At 26.4% G+C, this 18984-nt stretch overlaps 1 protein-coding gene across 6 annotated transcripts in view; it reads left to right on the top strand.

Moving 5' to 3' along the window:
• The window catches only part of LOC112684466 (aryl hydrocarbon receptor nuclear translocator homolog), a 33763-nt gene extending 16053 nt beyond the window's left edge, over positions 1-17710 (top strand). For 2 of the 6 annotated variants that reach the window (XM_025556019.1, XM_025556015.1), the window contains 11 exons: positions 9551-9708; positions 14474-14646; positions 14712-14859; positions 14927-15154; positions 15263-15382; positions 15446-15604; positions 15694-15844; positions 15910-16094; positions 16159-16343; positions 16426-16561; positions 17424-17710. In XM_025556019.1, coding sequence (XP_025411804.1) covers positions 9551-9708; positions 14474-14646; positions 14712-14859; positions 14927-15154; positions 15263-15382; positions 15446-15604; positions 15694-15844; positions 15910-16094; positions 16159-16343; positions 16426-16561; positions 17424-17602 — 1822 coding nt within the window. In that variant the 3' untranslated portion in view covers positions 17603-17710. Of the gene's footprint in view, positions 1-9547; positions 9709-14473; positions 14647-14711; positions 14860-14926; positions 15155-15262; positions 15383-15445; positions 15605-15693; positions 15845-15909; positions 16095-16158; positions 16344-16425; positions 16562-17423 lie in introns of all 6 variants that reach the window. The other 4 variants (XM_025556018.1, XM_025556014.1, XM_025556017.1 and 1 more) reach the window with 3 other exon arrangements.
• The last annotated feature ends 1274 nt before the right edge of the window (positions 17711-18984 follow it).

The following is an 18984-nucleotide window of genomic DNA, read 5'->3' as shown; positions in this document are numbered from 1 at the left end:
CTTTTAAATATATGAACTCGAATGGCAACTAGTACAAATAACATAAAATATATTTTAAATATCTTACTACAATAAATGAAATAGTATTAAATTGTATTTGTATTTTATTTTTATATTGAACATTAAACATTTATAAAATATAATAATGATAAATATTTGAAGCTTAATCTGTAACTGTGTGAATCACAATATTTGGGTATTTAAATAAATTATCCATCTGTATTTATAAATGTAAAAATATACAATTTATTTACTTTTATAGTTAACACAATTAATTCATTTTGGTGAACTTAAGCTTTATCTCTTACCTTATGCAATGAAAAAAAGGATCGTTATCTCATCTTTAAGTTAATTTTGTTCGAGATTTTTCCAGCCAGTTTGTACCACATTTTATGACCGTGCGGTAGTAACGAAATTTAATTTTGTTGTACTTGTAACGAAAGAATAATAAAAGGAGTAAAAAACACTTGAAAATTAAAACCGTAAAAAAGAAAAGAAAAACGGAATAAAATTATTACTTGGCAAAACGAAAGAACTCTCTTATCTACCTTCCTCATCCCTTTAATACTGTAATTTTGTTGGATTCTTTTCTATCAATCATAATATATTAAAACCAGAAAGAGTATTTATTATTTACCTCTCAATTATTATTAGCCATCATATTTATTTATATTTATCATTGGTACTAATACTTTTTCTATATTCTACGTAAAAGAGAAACTATTTTTAGATTATATTTTATTATTGTTTGGGATATACTTAGAGAGGAAGGGATGCATTTTCACCAGGATTTATGGAAAGCTTTAAGATTCTATTGTGTTTCTGCAGAATCTAGTAGTTTTGACTTATAATAAATTATTGTGCTCGTATAGTCCTATACATTTTTATTATAAATTTTTTATATTACATTAATATTATTTTAGTAGTCATTGGTTAAACCAGTGGTTTTCAACCGGTGTGCTGCGAGCGCCCTTGAAGTGTGCCCCGATAAATTTATAAATTGTTTTATTAAAATATATTTACCTGATTACTATCGATATTTGATAAAAACTGATCGAACTAATCGTAGATACGTATACTCGTAATATTATTTATTGTAAGTATGCCCGTCGCAACCGTCTCGATCGATCGATTGTATAATATATTTCGCAATAAATAACCCTCTAATAGAATAGTCTATAAATAGTGTACATATATATAAAATATGTTTTACATAATTTATGAATTGGTGTGCCGCGAAAATTTTTTTGGAGATGAAGTGTGCTGCATTGTTAAAAAAGTTGAAAACCACTGGGTTAAACTTTTAGCTACAAGTTTAAAAATGTCAAGTCGAAGATCATTATTCGAAATCTATTAAATAATATTGAAAAAAAAATCTAAGAAAGTCCATTATTTATAAACAAATAATTATTTTATTTTTATTTTTGTTATAACCACAGTATTAAATATAACTATTTAATTGAGTACAGATTTTAAGTGTTATTCAAGATTCTGAATTGCGTACAATATTTGAGTGAATACGCTCTAAATTAACTATCGCATTTTTCTTTAAGAAGATAAAACTTTTATTAAATAATAAATAAATAAATACAAGTAATTAATATTATTCCTTAAATTTATTTTAAATTTCCTACATATCAATATTAGTCATTGATCTAAGTAACAGAAATATAATGACGTGTCACTACAATATCTGTATTGTTATTTTGTCACATGATTTGCATTGTAAATTTTACCCAATTAAACAGAAGAAACATAACGCATATTTTACAGAAATTCTATTGCATGTGTAAAATAACGTAAATTTTTTTTAGAAAAATGTTCAAGGCTGAAAATAATTGAACTATTATTAACTAAGCTATATTGTATTTTATTTATTTACCAAATTTTTTTTATAAATATAAACAAGTGAACTATCATCATTTTTCACATTATGATGTATAATATAGAATTCTCTTAAAAAAATTTAAAAAATTGTTAATGTGACATCATTAGCTAAGATAAATAAATTTGTATCAAGTAAACTGTATTGATAAATTAATACAGTTGATGTTTGATGATGAATGGTATTACATAAATTAAAAAACAGTCTTAATTTTACACCAAATAAAAAAAATTATGGTTAAATATTATTTTTTCTTAATCATTACTTAAGTGTATGTTCATAATTTTAAATAACTACAACTGTAGTATATTTATAGTGTATTAAACTTAAAACACTATAAATATACCAACTAGGCCATTTACTTATTATATTAATCTTTTATATCCTATACATTGATCTAGATTCCAAAATCCAATTATTATTAGTTAATACAATTGAATGTTGTTTATAAAACAACAATCAAATCAACACTTTTTTTACTCAAATTTACTCAACTATTTTAAATTAATTAATCTCAGTGGTACTATAATTATTTTATATTAAATATAAGATATACTGTGCAATTGTAATATTTAGATTAAATAGTATTGATGTCAATAATAATCGAATTTCTTTGTTATTTTGACAATCCAGTTATTCGAATTAGGATAATATATTAATAGAAAAAAAAAAGTGGGTTAAAATCTCTCAAGAAACTTAGATTAGGTTAAACATAGAAAAGACTACTGGAGGTGGATTTGAATACATAAATGTAATATTGTAAATTCTACATAGAGTTGTTTTCTTATTAATTATTTACTATTAAAAAATTTTGATAAATTATGGGTAAAATTTTATTTTTTCTATTCATGTTAAATTTTTTTTTTTTTTATTAAAGTAAGGGATTTGCTGCATTGATAAGCAACCTCTATACCCCGTGCATAATATAATAATTTATAAGTATTCTATTACATATGTTCTGATGGATTTAGTTATAAGATAACTAATAAGGATTTTGAAATGTATTCAAAATCATTTTATCTCTTAGAATGAAAACAGAACTTATTTATTTTAAAATTGACTCAATCAATATTTACAAAACTCTTGGCAAAACAATGAAAATTTGGAAGTCATTTTTTTCTAAATTTCAAGTTGATATACATATTGAAAAATTTGTATACCAATAACTCGTTTGAAATAGAATACATTTGCTGAATTACTTAGTTATGCGATACGTATATAATGAAATAAATTCATGGCATTTCTCTAATACTTAAAAATAAGATAGTATAATTCCTTTTTCTTCGTGATTTTTCTGTAAAATGTTCAAACCCATAAAAGTTAAGTACGAAAGTCAAACGTATCAAATTATACCACGTTTTTTAACTTGAGTTTGAAAATGTCTGATTTGTTAGAATTGCCTCATAACTTATATATTTTGTTTAAAATTTGTATTTACTCATTTTATGTAATCAATGTTATTTTTTTATACAGTGTATTATAAATACATTATATTTAAACTAAATATAATAGATAAACTCCTTACAAAGCTAAGAATTTTCAAAATATATACATTTTAAAATCATAAATTTTAATGATTAATATTTTTGAAGAATGATATAACTCATAATATTATTTTATTTCAAATTACCTTATTTAAACTAAACAATTTAAAAAATCAATGGCTAAATATATTGAGGATACTTCATACTTTATAAAAAAAATTAATTGCTCATAAAAATACTGCATAATCATTGAAAAATGAACTAAAAATCTGTTGTTTTTTATAATTAACAATTGATCATTAATGACTGTATTTGTGTTAATAATGTGCATGTTTAACTTCAGTTTCATACAATAAATAACAGTATGCATGACCTAGCCTAGGGGGTGTGAGAGATGCATGTGCACCGGGCGTCATCATAACCATTGCACTGGGGCGTCAAAAGCTTTTTCAAAATCTAAGTAGTATTATTGTAAGTTAACCATATTATTTAATTTATAATACAGTATAACCCGTTTAAGACGCTTTTGCTTAAGACAATTTCCCGGCTAATACGCTCATTTTTAAGAGTCTCTTGATTTTGACATCATTTTGTTCCCCCGTAATATCATTTCCCGCTTAAGACGCTATTTGTAACTGGTCCCTTGGAGAGCGTCTTAACGAATTCTACTATATTTACTATATCAACGCCATGGTATCGATGCGTAGTCAGCATAATTAACATTGTTGATCGGCGATGTTGGTAGTTTATTTTTAGTATTGGTATTTATTTTTCCCTTAAATTATGACGCCTTCGATTACAAATTAACAATAATATAAAGGTTATAAAAGTAGATACGCACTATTAACACGCCACGCCGTGATAATACGTGTTATATGATACTGTGCACATTATATACAATGCGAGGGATAACACGTATAATAAAATATATAAAATGTATGCTTTCCTAACGTTTTGGTCTTTAGTCCGAAGAAAAAACATCATCAAATTTTCTTTATTTTAAGAAGACATTTTAAAATTCACAAATTAGTGAGGAAGAATAAAATACAAAATATATAAACATATATATTAATATTATATAATTATATAATTAATTTATGTCATATTTTAATGTACTTAAATCAGTGGGAATGATAAATGACAAATGATGTAGTTAACTTTGTTGTTCTTCACACGTCACACGTTTTTCAAAATTGTTTAAAACGCGTGGCGTGGAATTGAGTGGGAATAAATATGATCACAAAACTGATTAAAAATGCTTAAAAATTGATAGGTTAACAAGCGGTTTATAATTTGCGGCGTGTTAACTCGTGGCGTGTGAATAGTGTGTCTTAACATGTACCTTAACATGTATACTCTATTATTGTTACTTGATATTATTAATTTCATAACATTAATAACATAAATTAATGTCGACTTGAACGAGTTGTACGGTTTTATTTTGAACCCATCTAATAGATGGCATCTTTGATAGTGTTTACATCATAGTTCATAAACGCAGAAATTGCACCTAATTATTTTTCATCGGCTATTATTTAAAGTTAAGTTGTTTTTTGTGCAACCAATAAATTCGATTTGTAAATAAATTATACCGGTTTAGTATGATAGGTTATTATTTATATGTTGTGTTCTTCCTATACAGTTTGAGCTATATTTCTTATATTGTTCTTTAGTTGTTGATTATTTCTTTTATTCATTTAGTAGTAGTTATATATAAATTACATAGATTATTCTTATGTAGGGGGTGGGGGCGTTAAAAATGATTCTTTGCACTGGTCGCTAATTTTACTAGGCACGGCACTGACAGTATGTTAAATAATATTCTTCTTAAAATATCAGTTTTCTTAGCAATGCAAACTTAAACATTTTGTATATTATGTTTAGTCTTTTAAGGCACTTTTGCACAAAACTCCAACAAGAAGGTTAATTCGTTATATTATTCGAGAACGGAGACTGCTAATAAAGACGTGATTGTACACGTGCACACCCAAAACTTTTCCTCCTCACCGCCTACTTCTGCTACAGTATTCATTAAAAACAGCCCCAAGTTTATTCGTTGAACTTCCTCCGAGTTTATATACAAACATACATGTGTATATGCATGCGGAGGGTGCACGATTTGTGAAAGTATCTCTTGAAATTATTATTCAACTTTCGTAATAATTTCGCAGTCATTAACAATTTTCTATTCTACCACCCACCCTTCCGTATTGACTATATTAAATAAATATTGTCCACTTACGTATGTATGCGTATATGTTTATATTTTCAATATTTCTAACCGAAACACATTAGAACAAGAAAAACCGGAGCGCCAATTCAAGAGTACAGTTTAGAGAGGAGAGTTGAGTGACCCCCGTGGCGAACTATACAACAAGGCACATGCCTACACACACACACACACACACACACACACACACATACAACTACACACTCACATACAACAGTTAATATAAGCTGCTTGTGCATATAGCCGTGAGAATAAGGCGCGCATCCCGCCCGTCGCACGCCGCCTACCGGATGCTTGTCACGATTTTCCTGGGCGAGATCATCGCGCAACAGCCACCCCACTCCCACACCCATCATAGGTTGGCGGCCGCCGCTTCAACGATATGATATTATTATATAAATAACCTTTCACCGTGATACACACTCACACACGTACAGGCGCGCGCCACTATCACACACACACACTTGACCACGCTCGCGATGTCTTGGGGTATACGCGAAAACTGTAATAAACGGGTACTCGGGGTAGATAATACGCACACAGTGTTATCACTGAACGGATATCTGTGCTATACGCACTCATGCATGTTGTTTCTCCTTATTTGCATTAAATTTATTACACACATGTGATAAATATATAGATGAATCTAATTTTGAGAAATAAAAGTCATATTATTCAAATTCAAAATGTGATGAGAGAAATGTGTTCGTTACATTTTTTACAACTTAGTTTATTAATAATTACTTTCTTGAAGATGACCTATAGATGTATAATACATATTCATTTTAAGGATATAACTTCTTTATGGGTAACCATGTAAAATATGTTGCAAATCACTACAATTGATAATAAACTAAGATCAGTTAATAATTTATGAGAGTATATTTATGTTTATTGTATACACGTATAATGTACTATAATATTACATATTATGTATTGTTATATTAAAATAATAGATAATTCGTATGATGATAATAAACACAAAAAGAAGTTTCTAAATTATAAGTTACTAAAACAATATGTCAGTATTTTTATCAGCTAAAATAAATAACAACAAAAAAAATACAATATTTACCACTTACTCATTGTCTTGCGTGCCAAGTTAAAAACAATATTTTAAATTTACCAATCGTTGATATTTTTTAAGTATTAGCATTTGAAATAATAATAAAGTAACCCTTCTAACATTCATTTTTACAATAAGCTAATTACATAAATGCATGTTTACATATTTCAACTTTATTTGTTATCTCATTTATCTCAAGATTAAATGTTCTTTCCGTATTTTTTGCACGTATACATTTCTTATATTATGTGTTTAAATTACAATATGATACTAAATTAATCAAAAATGTAGTGGGTAATCTAGTTTATTAATACAACCTATTTTTATTTTTAACAATATTACCATGTCTCATTTATTTCGTTATTCATAATATAAACTGATATATTTTACAGAAGTTATAAGTTTTAAACGATAACATATAACAATATTGTTAAATTTAAAACCATTTTCTAACTTTTTTTTTTCAATAATTACTTTAAAAAACAACTTTAAGGAATACAACAATATATGCATAACTTCATAGATAACTGTAACTTCAAAGATAAATTAACATAACGTTGCTAATGATTAATAATAATGATGAAACAGAACTACTCAATTCTAAAAATACATTGGTTATTCAACGTTTCATATAAGTTTATTTTAATTAAATATAAATTATTTATTTAATTTATTTCTAATTAGTCTTACAATTTTAAATCGCTTAATTTTATGCCAATTTACATTATTTTTCTAGCATGTATCGATAAATAACTGTAATATATTATATAAACCTAAATTATTTATCAAACCCTCAATATTTTGATTATATATAAGCTATATATTTTGATATATATTTTGATTGCATTATATTATATACATATTATATAGAAAAACTCGTGGAGAGACCAAAGGAATTGTTAAAGATAATATCAAATTTTGATTTAACCTCTTATTTTTTATATTTATTTAAATCTATTTAATATAATATTATATGGGTTTTAAAATCATATAATCAACTACTTTTATTTATGCTAAGATATTGATCGAGTTTTCAATCAATTTCACATTTTATTTTATAAATAGTGAGTGAACCTTCCGTTACTGCTTGTTCGAATGTTTTAGGTATCCATTACGTATGTTGCACGTTTTAATATTTTTTTTCTTTTCTCGTGCACACTTATTTTTATCGTTTTGGTTTGGTTACTTTAGAATGTTACTAGTAACTTAATAACGTCATACGTCTGATAACGGTTCTCAATTAGATGCCCAGAAAGTTAGATATACTTTGAACCGTACAGGGATTAGTGACACCTTTTTTTTAAAATAAAAGCTTTAAAATTGAATATAACTTTTTTGTAAAGTATGTATAATATAACAACTTATAATAATAACTTATGTTGGAACAATTATTTTTATTAAATAGTATTTTTTTATTATCTTATAAAATACCTAACTTATCTTTTTCTAATATTATGAAATCCTATCTATACATGATTTATATTATTAAAAAAAAAATGTGATTCTTATTAGGCATGTCGAATATTGTAATATCTATAAAAATAATAAAATATATCGTTTAGGTATACAATGAACTTTGATTTAATCTATTCTCGATAATTGTAAATTATTGTCGTTTTCATTTTAACACTTAATTAAAATGTCCAATTATGAAACTAGCTCATGCACAGACAATTTATACCATATTAAATATTAAAACTTAAATATTTATAGTAAAATATATTGAGCCTATTGAAAAATTAACATCAATCCATAGGTTGACTGTATAAGAATACATTTATTATTTTGATTCGGTTACAATATTATTTTAATTCATTTACATTTCAGCTATTGCAGAACAAGAGTCATTCATAACAATTTTATAAATTTAAATGTAAAATTATCAAATATATAATAAAATTACTGTTACCAATGTACCTACACTATTAAATATTCTATTTTGATTCTTTAACTATGGATTTCAATTTTAAAAAATAAATACATTCAAAAAACATTCATTATTTTTGGCCAAGCCGAATGTTATCACAATTTTTAAAGTTGTTCAAATCTAAACTTTCGAATTTCAGATTCTGGATTAAGTAAGAAATATACTAATTAAATAGTGATATTTATGCACTCATATTTATATATTTCTGTGATCAAACTTTTGGTTAGATAATAAATCTGCACCGAAATGTCTATAAAAAAAACTTATAAGATCAGAAATGTTTCTTGGGAGGTATTTTCAATCTTCTCAAAATACTTTGTAAATATCCATATTACAACAACTTTTGTTAACCATTTTTTTTTTTAGTTCAAAGAATAATATAATATATACCGAAGATCAAAAATTAATATTAAATACTAATTTAGGCCATAATGATAGGATGAGATCCCAATGCCCCAGGTGCAATTCCTGGATGGGCGCAAAAATGAAAAATTTCAATATTATGTTAAAAATTTCAACGGTCAGTGTTGTATATTTTATTTGCAAAAACTTCAATGTCCTAATAATAACTGTTGAAAATAATATCTCATAATAATAGTACTTTTAAATTAAAAATGCTTGAGGGCACATTTTGAAGTTTCGTTCCTGGCACAATATTTTGTTGTTATGGTACTGATAATAATAGATAATAGACGAAACCCATAAGTCAATTACGATTAATTGTTTTCCTTCATATGCTACGTAATATATACGGCTGTCCAACAATAGTAATCGACGTTCTATTATAAATATAATGATTTATATTTTTAGTAACTTCTAAATGTTGAAAAAAATAAAAAAAAACTATAGTATTAAGTATTAGTATTAAAAAAATAAAAAAAAAACTATAGTATTAAGAACATGTTTTAGGCGATTTATGTATATCTTGCGATTTTTTTTCCATGTGAAATCACTGTAGGGAGAATCATTGCGAAATCGAAAGGCGGCGGCGGAACAAGATGACAGCGTATATCACTGAACTTTCAGATATGGTGCCGGCATGTCAATCTTTAGCTCGGAAACCAGACAAACTCACCATTCTTCGAATGGCAGTTAACCATATGAAAAGTCTTAGGGGTATGTATTCAAAATATAAAATTATATGAATTTAAACAAAAATATATTTATAATTATTTGTACAATAAAAAAGCAATTAGAAAAATACATTTTAAAATTTATCTTTAAGGAACTCTTTTGGCAAATAAACCTTGATTACTAGTTCCCCTCTCCCCCGTACAAGTTGTGTTGTATGATAAGTATAAATAGGAGTTATATGCACTAAAAATGTGAAAAATATGATGCAAATATACAAAGCTAAAGGGTCGAAATATGCATTAATATGGACAAATAATTGAAAAATATACTCAAATCATAAATGTATATTACTTTATACTTTTATATAATCAACAAAATATTGAAATAAAAAAAAAAAACCATAATTTTATATTTTTAAAACAATTTAAAAAAATAAAACTTAACACAATTATATAGAAGTGTTGTACCTTTTGACATCTAAATATTAATAATCAAATTATTTAAATTTAAAAAAATCATCATTACAATATATAAATAAATATATTTATGTGATAGTGATACACTGATACATGAAATGTTGCGAATTAATATCAGTATATCACTATTAATACTTTTCAAATTTATAGTGTAGCCAATAAATTAATGCTAAAATTGACAAAACTTAAAGTAATTTAATTTGTCAGAAAACAGTTTATTGACACTATCGAACTCTATAAGATAAAACAATACCATATGATGACAGTAATTTTTTTCGTCTGTAATTAAAAATTCAAATTTTTCAAAATAAAAACAAGAAAAAATTGAATTATTTACTTAGACTGTAAAAATATGCACATTATATGCATTTACGAAAAAAATTGATCTCTGTTAGGTCTGAACCGGCGGCATTTCAAACCCTCGTATAAGTGCTTACAATCAGTATGAACATGCAAACGCATACAATTTCGATCTCTCTTATCATTTAATTAGTATCAAAAAATATCAAGTATCAATTGGGGGGTCTGTTTATTCGCCACGAATTAAGATATACTTAGTCATATATATTGGATACTCAAAGACCGATGATAATAAAAATTTAAACCGACTTTTTAATTGCAAATGTCTTACAGCGCTGCGAGTAGATAAAATTAACATTTAATGATAAAATATATCAGTAATTAATAAGAACATACAACTATATAAACTATTCAGAAATAATATTATTTTGAATCCAGAAAAAAATTATTTTAGATTCAAAAAATAAAAAAATCTTAACGATGTATTATTTTATAAAATTATAAACAATTTTTTTTGTAAATAAATTGATGTCTATCTACTTGTATAAATTGTCACTAATATGATAACAAGCACTAAATGTACTTTTCAACAGTTATTTTGGTGAGTCACTTTGATTTCTTCTAGCGTAATTGTTAATATAGACTCGTTATATCAGACCAGTATATCTTAATTCTTGCTACTCGCAATCGATTAGAGCACCACATTATCATTTAGTTGTTATTACTCAAAATGTATTATCTAAGTATATAAATAATACTCATAGATTTATAATTAAAAAACGAAATCTATAAATTTAAATTAGAAATTCTACATTAAACAAAGTAAAGTTATTGATTCATATTACGAAGTTTATAACATTAACGAACTATTAAATCTAAATATATAATTATTTTGAAACCACCTGTATGAAATGTTTCCAATGTTTGTTCAATTTTATAGTTTATGTTCTATTGCGGACTAAATAATATTAATGGGATATTTAGTTATTATTATATATACATATTTCTTTTTGTCCCCAACTTATATAAACTAATATTTTTTTTTAAAAAAGTTTTAGAAAAATCATCCATAGTTAATAAAACTTCCACTCAAGGGGAAACAAATGATTTTAAATCATTCTCGAGAAATTTATTGGAATTAGGTTCCCAAAAAAATTTAGTTTTGTTGTAGCCAAATCAATAATCAATAAACTATGCAGGTAATTAATATAAAAATGTGTATATTTGTAAATAGCGGTTAAAATCATTTAAAAATATGAAATACTAACAATAAATTATGCCGAAAAAATTGTGAGTACATGTTTTCACTTGAACATGGAGAATTGCCAATTCAATTCATGAGCTGTCCCTTTTAATTAAACTGCATGTTTATTATGAATGTATAAATGGACCTCATCGTAAATCCAAAGAAAATTATACAAATTGAATAGTACTACTAATAAGTTTCTTCAGTAAAATTATTGAAACTTAAAAATATTACTTAACATATATTTTTTACTATATTGAAATAAAGTAATAACAACAAAGTGATAACGTGGTGCTCTATCGACTGCCAATAGACAGACTTAATTGGATGTAATTCGTATTTGAACAATTGTGGACAAGGGTTAGTATAGATTTCTTACCTTGGAAAGGTAGTCCTGCTCGGCCTCGATAGCACTTTGCTAATTACATTAAATTTATACTAGAATGTTAAATATATTTTACACTATAATAATAATTATCCATTCAAGTCTTTTAGAGATTTTATTACAAATATTTGAATTACAATGATTCATTAACATTAATTTAATATAAATTTAATTTATTTCTCAAAAATGCATCATTATTTATTTTCAGTATTATATTTGTTTAAATTTTTTAAAAAAATTGTAGGTATTAAAATATTACTTTATTTATTTTTACATGTATTTATTTAATTTTCAAATTATTTATAGGAAGTATCATATTACTCTTATATATATATATATATATATATGTCATATCTCTACTTCTACCCTTCTATATGATAACCCTCTGAAAGGGCGCGTGAGAACTCGCAAATTTATCTTGGACGTGAATGCTTTGTCGCAGGATGCGTGTTTCCTTTTTAATGTATTTCCTTCCGCAGGACATTGTATGTGTGCTTTATCATAATCTATCTAATACCCCGAATCACGACGAAGACCGCCATGAATTACATTATGAAACATCTTCATTTTTCTTTTTCTCTGTACTTAAATTATTTTTCCCTTTCCTTTGATTCCTATTTCCTATTATATATATACATGCATATTAATTTCTAGAAAAAAATATTATCACCTTAGTAAAAACAAAAATTATGTTATTGTACCCGAATAGTTTACTTATGTCTTGTTGGCAGTTTTTTATTTCATCAACGTAAATCGTCACGGTGATATGACATACAAGTAATAAAATAAACTGTTGACTTTGCAAACTTAAGTTAACTTAGTTAATGTATTATTTAGTCTCCGATAACTAAACTGATATATTAAAAGTAATTTACGGTTATATATATTTTAAACGATTGTTTTATTCGAGATTCATTGCTTTACAAACTTATAAATCGATTTATGTCTTCATTGTGAACTACCGTTAATATTCAAGTACACATTTAACTCTTATGTAATATAATAATTATTTTTCTTGTATCAGTTTGTGGAAATAATGCAGTGGACATAACTATTATAAGTAGTTGCTATAAAATCATTTTGTATTTACTGATCTTGTTTATCTTCGCTTTATTATGGTCAATGATTATTTTTCACTCAATACCTTGAATGGATTGAATTTTCTTTTTTTCTTTGCCATCGTTTTTAATATAATAACGGGGATCTGCCTCAAATACTGAGTAGGTACAAAACCAATTGTATTCAAATATACGAACAGTATGCGGATGACGAGAATGAGTATTGTCGCATTATAGGTGGAATACGTTTGTTTGGAACCCGGTCAAGTCAAAGCCAGTTATTATAATAATATATTATTATTATGACTATTATTACTATTATGCTAGAAATAATGTATAATAATAATATTTAATATTCACCTGGTTAAGCGTTATGTCTGCCCGCTGGCGGCATAACTCCATTGTTTATTGTCACGTTCATTGTCAATTTCCTGTTTCACCCTTCGGTTTTTGACGTACTTTTATTTTATTTTATGGGCGAGATGTGAATGATAAATTTTTTTCTATTGCGCATTGCCAATTTTAAGTCTGATTTAAAAAAATAAAACTTAAGATTTAATTTATATTATGTTTAGAAATCAAAATTTTTAATAATATTGAAATATTTATATTAATATATTAATGTATAATATAAATATTTTTTTTTTTTTTTTTTTAATCTTAAATTTAACTCGACAACATAGGCCATTAGTTACATTTTAATTTACATTTTTTTTTTTTTATATATATATATATATTGAGTTGTATAAATTACATTTTTTTAAGAATACTAAGACTTGGTTGATGGTGTGTGTGTGTATCCTATTCTAATTCTGCGTCTAGAGTGTTGAGGATGTTGAGAATTTTTAGTTTATCTATGTACTGGAGGCGTTCTATGAAAATATGGTTAATTGTGAGTTCAGTTCCGCATGTATTACATCTGGGTTGTTTTTCTGCTGCCATGATGTATCCGTGTGTTAATTTAGTATGTCCTATGCGAAGTCTATTTATAATTACTTCAAATACGGATTGGGTCAAATTTCAATGTATTATTAATTAAAACTAATATAATAAATATATACTATATTTTCTACATATAGTATTATATAGCATTCAAATAAAATATTAAAATTTTATAATGAATAAATAATTATGTAATTTTACAAAAAAAAAAAGTATTAATTTATTTTTTGATTAACAAATTTATTATTTTTGATTGATCGGTTTTGTTTTTAGCTATTTGATTATTTAGATTTTTAGTGTATTAAAAACTTATAAAATGCAAAAATGTGCCTTAGACTGTTTTACTTGCTTGATAATAGTTTTCCAACATTTCATCTAGATTTTGATATGAAAATTACAGGGACTGGTAACACAAACAATGACGGCACATACAAACCTAGCTTTTTGACGGATCAAGAATTAAAGCACTTAATACTGGAAGCTGCCGATGGTTTTCTATTTGTTGTCACATGTGATACTGGTAGAGTTATTTACGTTTCTGACTCAGTTGCGCCAGTATTAAATTACTCTCAAGTATGAATTTATCGTTTTTATCTTTAAGCATTTTAATAAAATATTATTACTAATAATTATTGTAGACTGACTGGTTAGGCACGAGTATGTTTGACCACTTACATCTAGAAGATGTAGAAAAAGTGCGAGAACAGCTATCTACGCAAGAACCTCAAAATTCAGGGCGTATATTAGATTTGAAAACAGGCACCGTGAAAAAAGAAGGTCATCAATGTATGCCAAAAATATTAGTCAATTAGTAGTATATAAAAAATCATGCTTACATATTTTCATACTATAGCTTCAATGAGACTGTGTATGGGTTCTCGTCGTGGATTCATATGCCGAATGAAAATCGGTAATAGTGGTGGTATGATGGCTAGTATATCAGGGCATAATCTACATCAACGCCTCAAACAACGTAATACATTAGGACCAACGCGTGATGGCAATGAATTCGCTGTTATCCACTGCACTGGCTACATAAAGAACTGGCCTCCAACCGGTCAGTTTGATCATCCATTATCTGGTATGATGTCGATCTGTCGTCTTATCACCTCGATGACACTTACCGTTTATAATCATAAACTCTCATCTATATAGTTTGTGATTTAATCTTAACGTGTTATTTATTTAGGAGTCCAAATTGAACGAGCTGTTGAAGAAGATGGCACCCACTGTTGCTTGGTTGCTATTGGACGACTACAAGTTACTTCCATACCAAACACTACTGATTTAGCGGGATCTAGTAATGCTGGTATAACACTTTATACATTAATATTTTAATATACCTAGTATTTAATACAAAATATTTTTCTAGAATTTATATCAAGACATTCTATGGATGGTAAATTTACATTTGTTGACCAACGTGTAATACATATACTTGGATATAAGCCACAAGATCTTTTAAGCAATTCATGTTACGAGTTCTTTCATCCTGAAGACCAAACACACATGAAAGAGAGTTTTGAACAAGGTTAAATTTTATTTTAAAAACAATCATTTTTGTTTTTACATAATAACAATTATTGTTAGAATTTAATAATTTATTTTATAATTTCACAGTTTTAAAAATGAAAGGCCAAATGATGTCTGTGATGTATCGATTTCGAGGTAAAAATCATGACTGGATTTGGCTGAGAACAAATGCTTTTGCTTTCTTAAATCCATATACTGATGATATTGAATATATTGTGTGCACCAATTCAACTGCTAAGTAAGTTTTATTTAATCTAATTAATATATTATTAAATCATAACTTTTTATTTTGTATTACAATAGATCTTCAATGCATTCTCCGTCAGAAAGTGGAGTCAATATCAGCAATCCGTCCACTGAATCTGTTTACCAACAACAAGCACCTGGTTTAGATTATACAGTTCAAAGAAGGGATCATGTTGCGGCACCACCTTATCAAGCACATGCAATGATCACTGCTGCTCCAACACCAAATCAACATATGATACGTAAGTAATTTCATATCATTTTTTTTTTTTTTTTTTTAACAATCTTAATAATTTTTTTGTATAGCCAATAACACTGCGCAAAGACCAAATAGCACTCAAAATGTTTTTAACACTTATGAAACAAATGCGTCACCCATTAGCTACCACTCGCCTAATCAAGGGACTCAAAGCCAAGTGCAATCCCCATTAATCAATCGTCTTACGAAGTCAAGTCCAACGCCTGCACAAACTGCATGGACATTGCGTCAAGTAAAAAATATAACAGAATTTTCCTCGTAACATTTTTTTTTTTTAGTTATTAGATAATAATTCAATAAATTTATTTGTTTAGCCGGTCACTGAAGGTTATCAATACAGTCAAGAAATGAGTCCGTCCCGTTCACCATCAGGTCCAACATATACACAATTAAGTGGAGGCGCTAGGCAGACAACCTATCACAACCCATCCCCAGCCACTGCATCTCCTGGTAAAATTTAATTTATATTTTAAGAGAGTCCCATAAATTATAGACTTTTTATCAGCCAATAATTTAGCTGGGTTGGGCTGCTAATCCACACACTGAACTAATTAAATAGTCTTATTGGTGATGACTACATAGACCTGCCTACAGTCGGTCAATTACTCTTGACAATTTTGCTAGTTTGGTACGTTTCAAGAAATAATGACATACAGTGCCTTCCCATATCAATTTGAATCTATCGATTGATTCGGTCATCTTATGAATTGATATGTGTGCAAGTGGGAAAAAAGCGTCATACAAGGGCGATCTACAGTTAAAGAACTATGGATGAAGAGACCACTATTAGGGCTGAAATTGGATTATAAATGTATACCTTGTAACAAAAAAACAACTTTATCATATAATATTTGTTTTTGAGTTAATTTATAATTATCATTGAAAATATTAACGTTTGTTCTAATCTAGTATTAATTTCAACCTATAGTTGACACATTTAAGAAATGTAAGAAATCATTAAGAATCAAATTTTATTAATAAATATTAACTATGGATCAGCTGACCTGAACACCTGCCCTCCCCTAAACTTACCCCTAGAATCATACTGTATAAGCAGTCAAGCAATTTCAAATTGTTATAATGTGCGCTCTTCATAATAATAATAATAATAAGCCGACTAAACTGTAGGTCTATTATAAAAAGTCTGTAGGTAGCAGGTTAGGCTCTCTAATGCATTAACTTTTTAGTGTAGTTATACTTTTAATTCTTGGTACACATTTAATCATTTATTTAATAATAAATGTATTGCTATTTCTATTGTAAATAAAAATGTTCTAAATTGTATACTTGAAATTGGTTTAATTCCTTTAAGGAATGTGGGGTTGGCAAGCTGGAGCAACTGGAGCCACTGCTGTAGCAAACAATGTACCACCACATCCGCACAGTGGCCACCCGCAAGAACTGTCTGATATGATGATGCAAATGCTTGATCAAAGTGCAGCTGCTGCTTCATTTGAAGACCTGAACATGTTCAACACAAATTTTGAATAAGTCTTATCATAAAATAGTGTTTATAATTTGTATTTGAAATTTAATTAATGAAGCAATCTCACAAATTACCCGAATGTGTGCTATAAATAAAATGATCAATACCATCCATCAACATGTTATTAGTACTAGTCTATAGTTCTATTATATACTAGAAACTTTAATCATGATTTACATGTCTTATTCAATAACTGTTGTTGTTTTATTTATACGGATTCTTTGATTTCTGTATAAAGATAATTAGAATCTCATATCAAGTTTATTTGTATTAATAGATATAGTACTATGTCTCTTTATAACAAATAATATTTAGTTTATTAAACTAATATTTTTCAAAATTTATCAAATGATAATATAATACTGGTTTTATTTTAATTTTTGAACATTCAAAACATATTGCTTTTTACTTAATGCCAAATTATTATTTTATTATAGTGTTATCACCAACCATCATTAAAATTACAACCTCTATGCTACCTCCGTCGTATTCTTCAAAATGAAGTTTGCACATAGGTTAGCTCAGTGCCATAAAAACGAATAAAGAATTAGAATATTTTCAATTTATTAAAAATTTTAGTTTATTTAAATACTTTTTTTACCCTTTAATTGTATTAAATAGGAATTAATTATGTATTTATTCACATATTGACACATATCATTTTCAAAATGTCAAATTCTTCCGTAATTGTAACTTTATGTTTTGTCAAAACTGAATGAACTAAATCAATTTTTTTGAATGCTCTCAATTAAATTTGTAGTTGACTTTAATATAAATATATATATTTTATAATTATGCTATGAAATTTAAATAACATAAAAAATATCAGTGGTCAACTTCAAATAATAATAATCCCATGAAAACATTTTCTATTGTCCACATCATGTATACACAAATTGTATATATTGTAAGTTTAATATTATTATTTACTTAATACTGATATAAGTGTGTGAAATTTTTATAATTTAAATATAAATATTTCTAATTTATTTATTATTTTATCAAATCTAAAATAATACTATTTTATACAAAAATAAATGTATACAAATAAACATTTTTTCATAAATGGAATTATGTATAAAAAATTAATGATGATAATATTATATTATTTTAATTAACCACTACTTTCACTCTTATATCACTGCTACAAATTTTTCCATTTTTCTCTTTTGCGCAGTTAATCTAAAAAAATATAATTTGTAAATATGTATGACACTTTGTTTTAAGTTTATACATAATTTTTATTGTACATTATAATATAACAGTTTAATAGAAGTATTGTATAATTATATGAAATATATTTAGAGGTTTTTTTTTTAATAATCAAACTGTGAAGTTTTATTTATTTATTTTTTTAAACTATCTGTAACAATGTTAGAGTATTATG

The sequence above is a fragment of the Sipha flava genome, unplaced genomic scaffold (assembly GCF_003268045.1).
Source record: "Sipha flava isolate LNK unplaced genomic scaffold, YSA_version1 250_pilon_pilon, whole genome shotgun sequence".
Lineage (NCBI taxonomy): Eukaryota > Metazoa > Arthropoda > Insecta > Hemiptera > Aphididae > Sipha > Sipha flava.
This window is presented reverse-complemented; position numbering and strand designations above follow the sequence as displayed.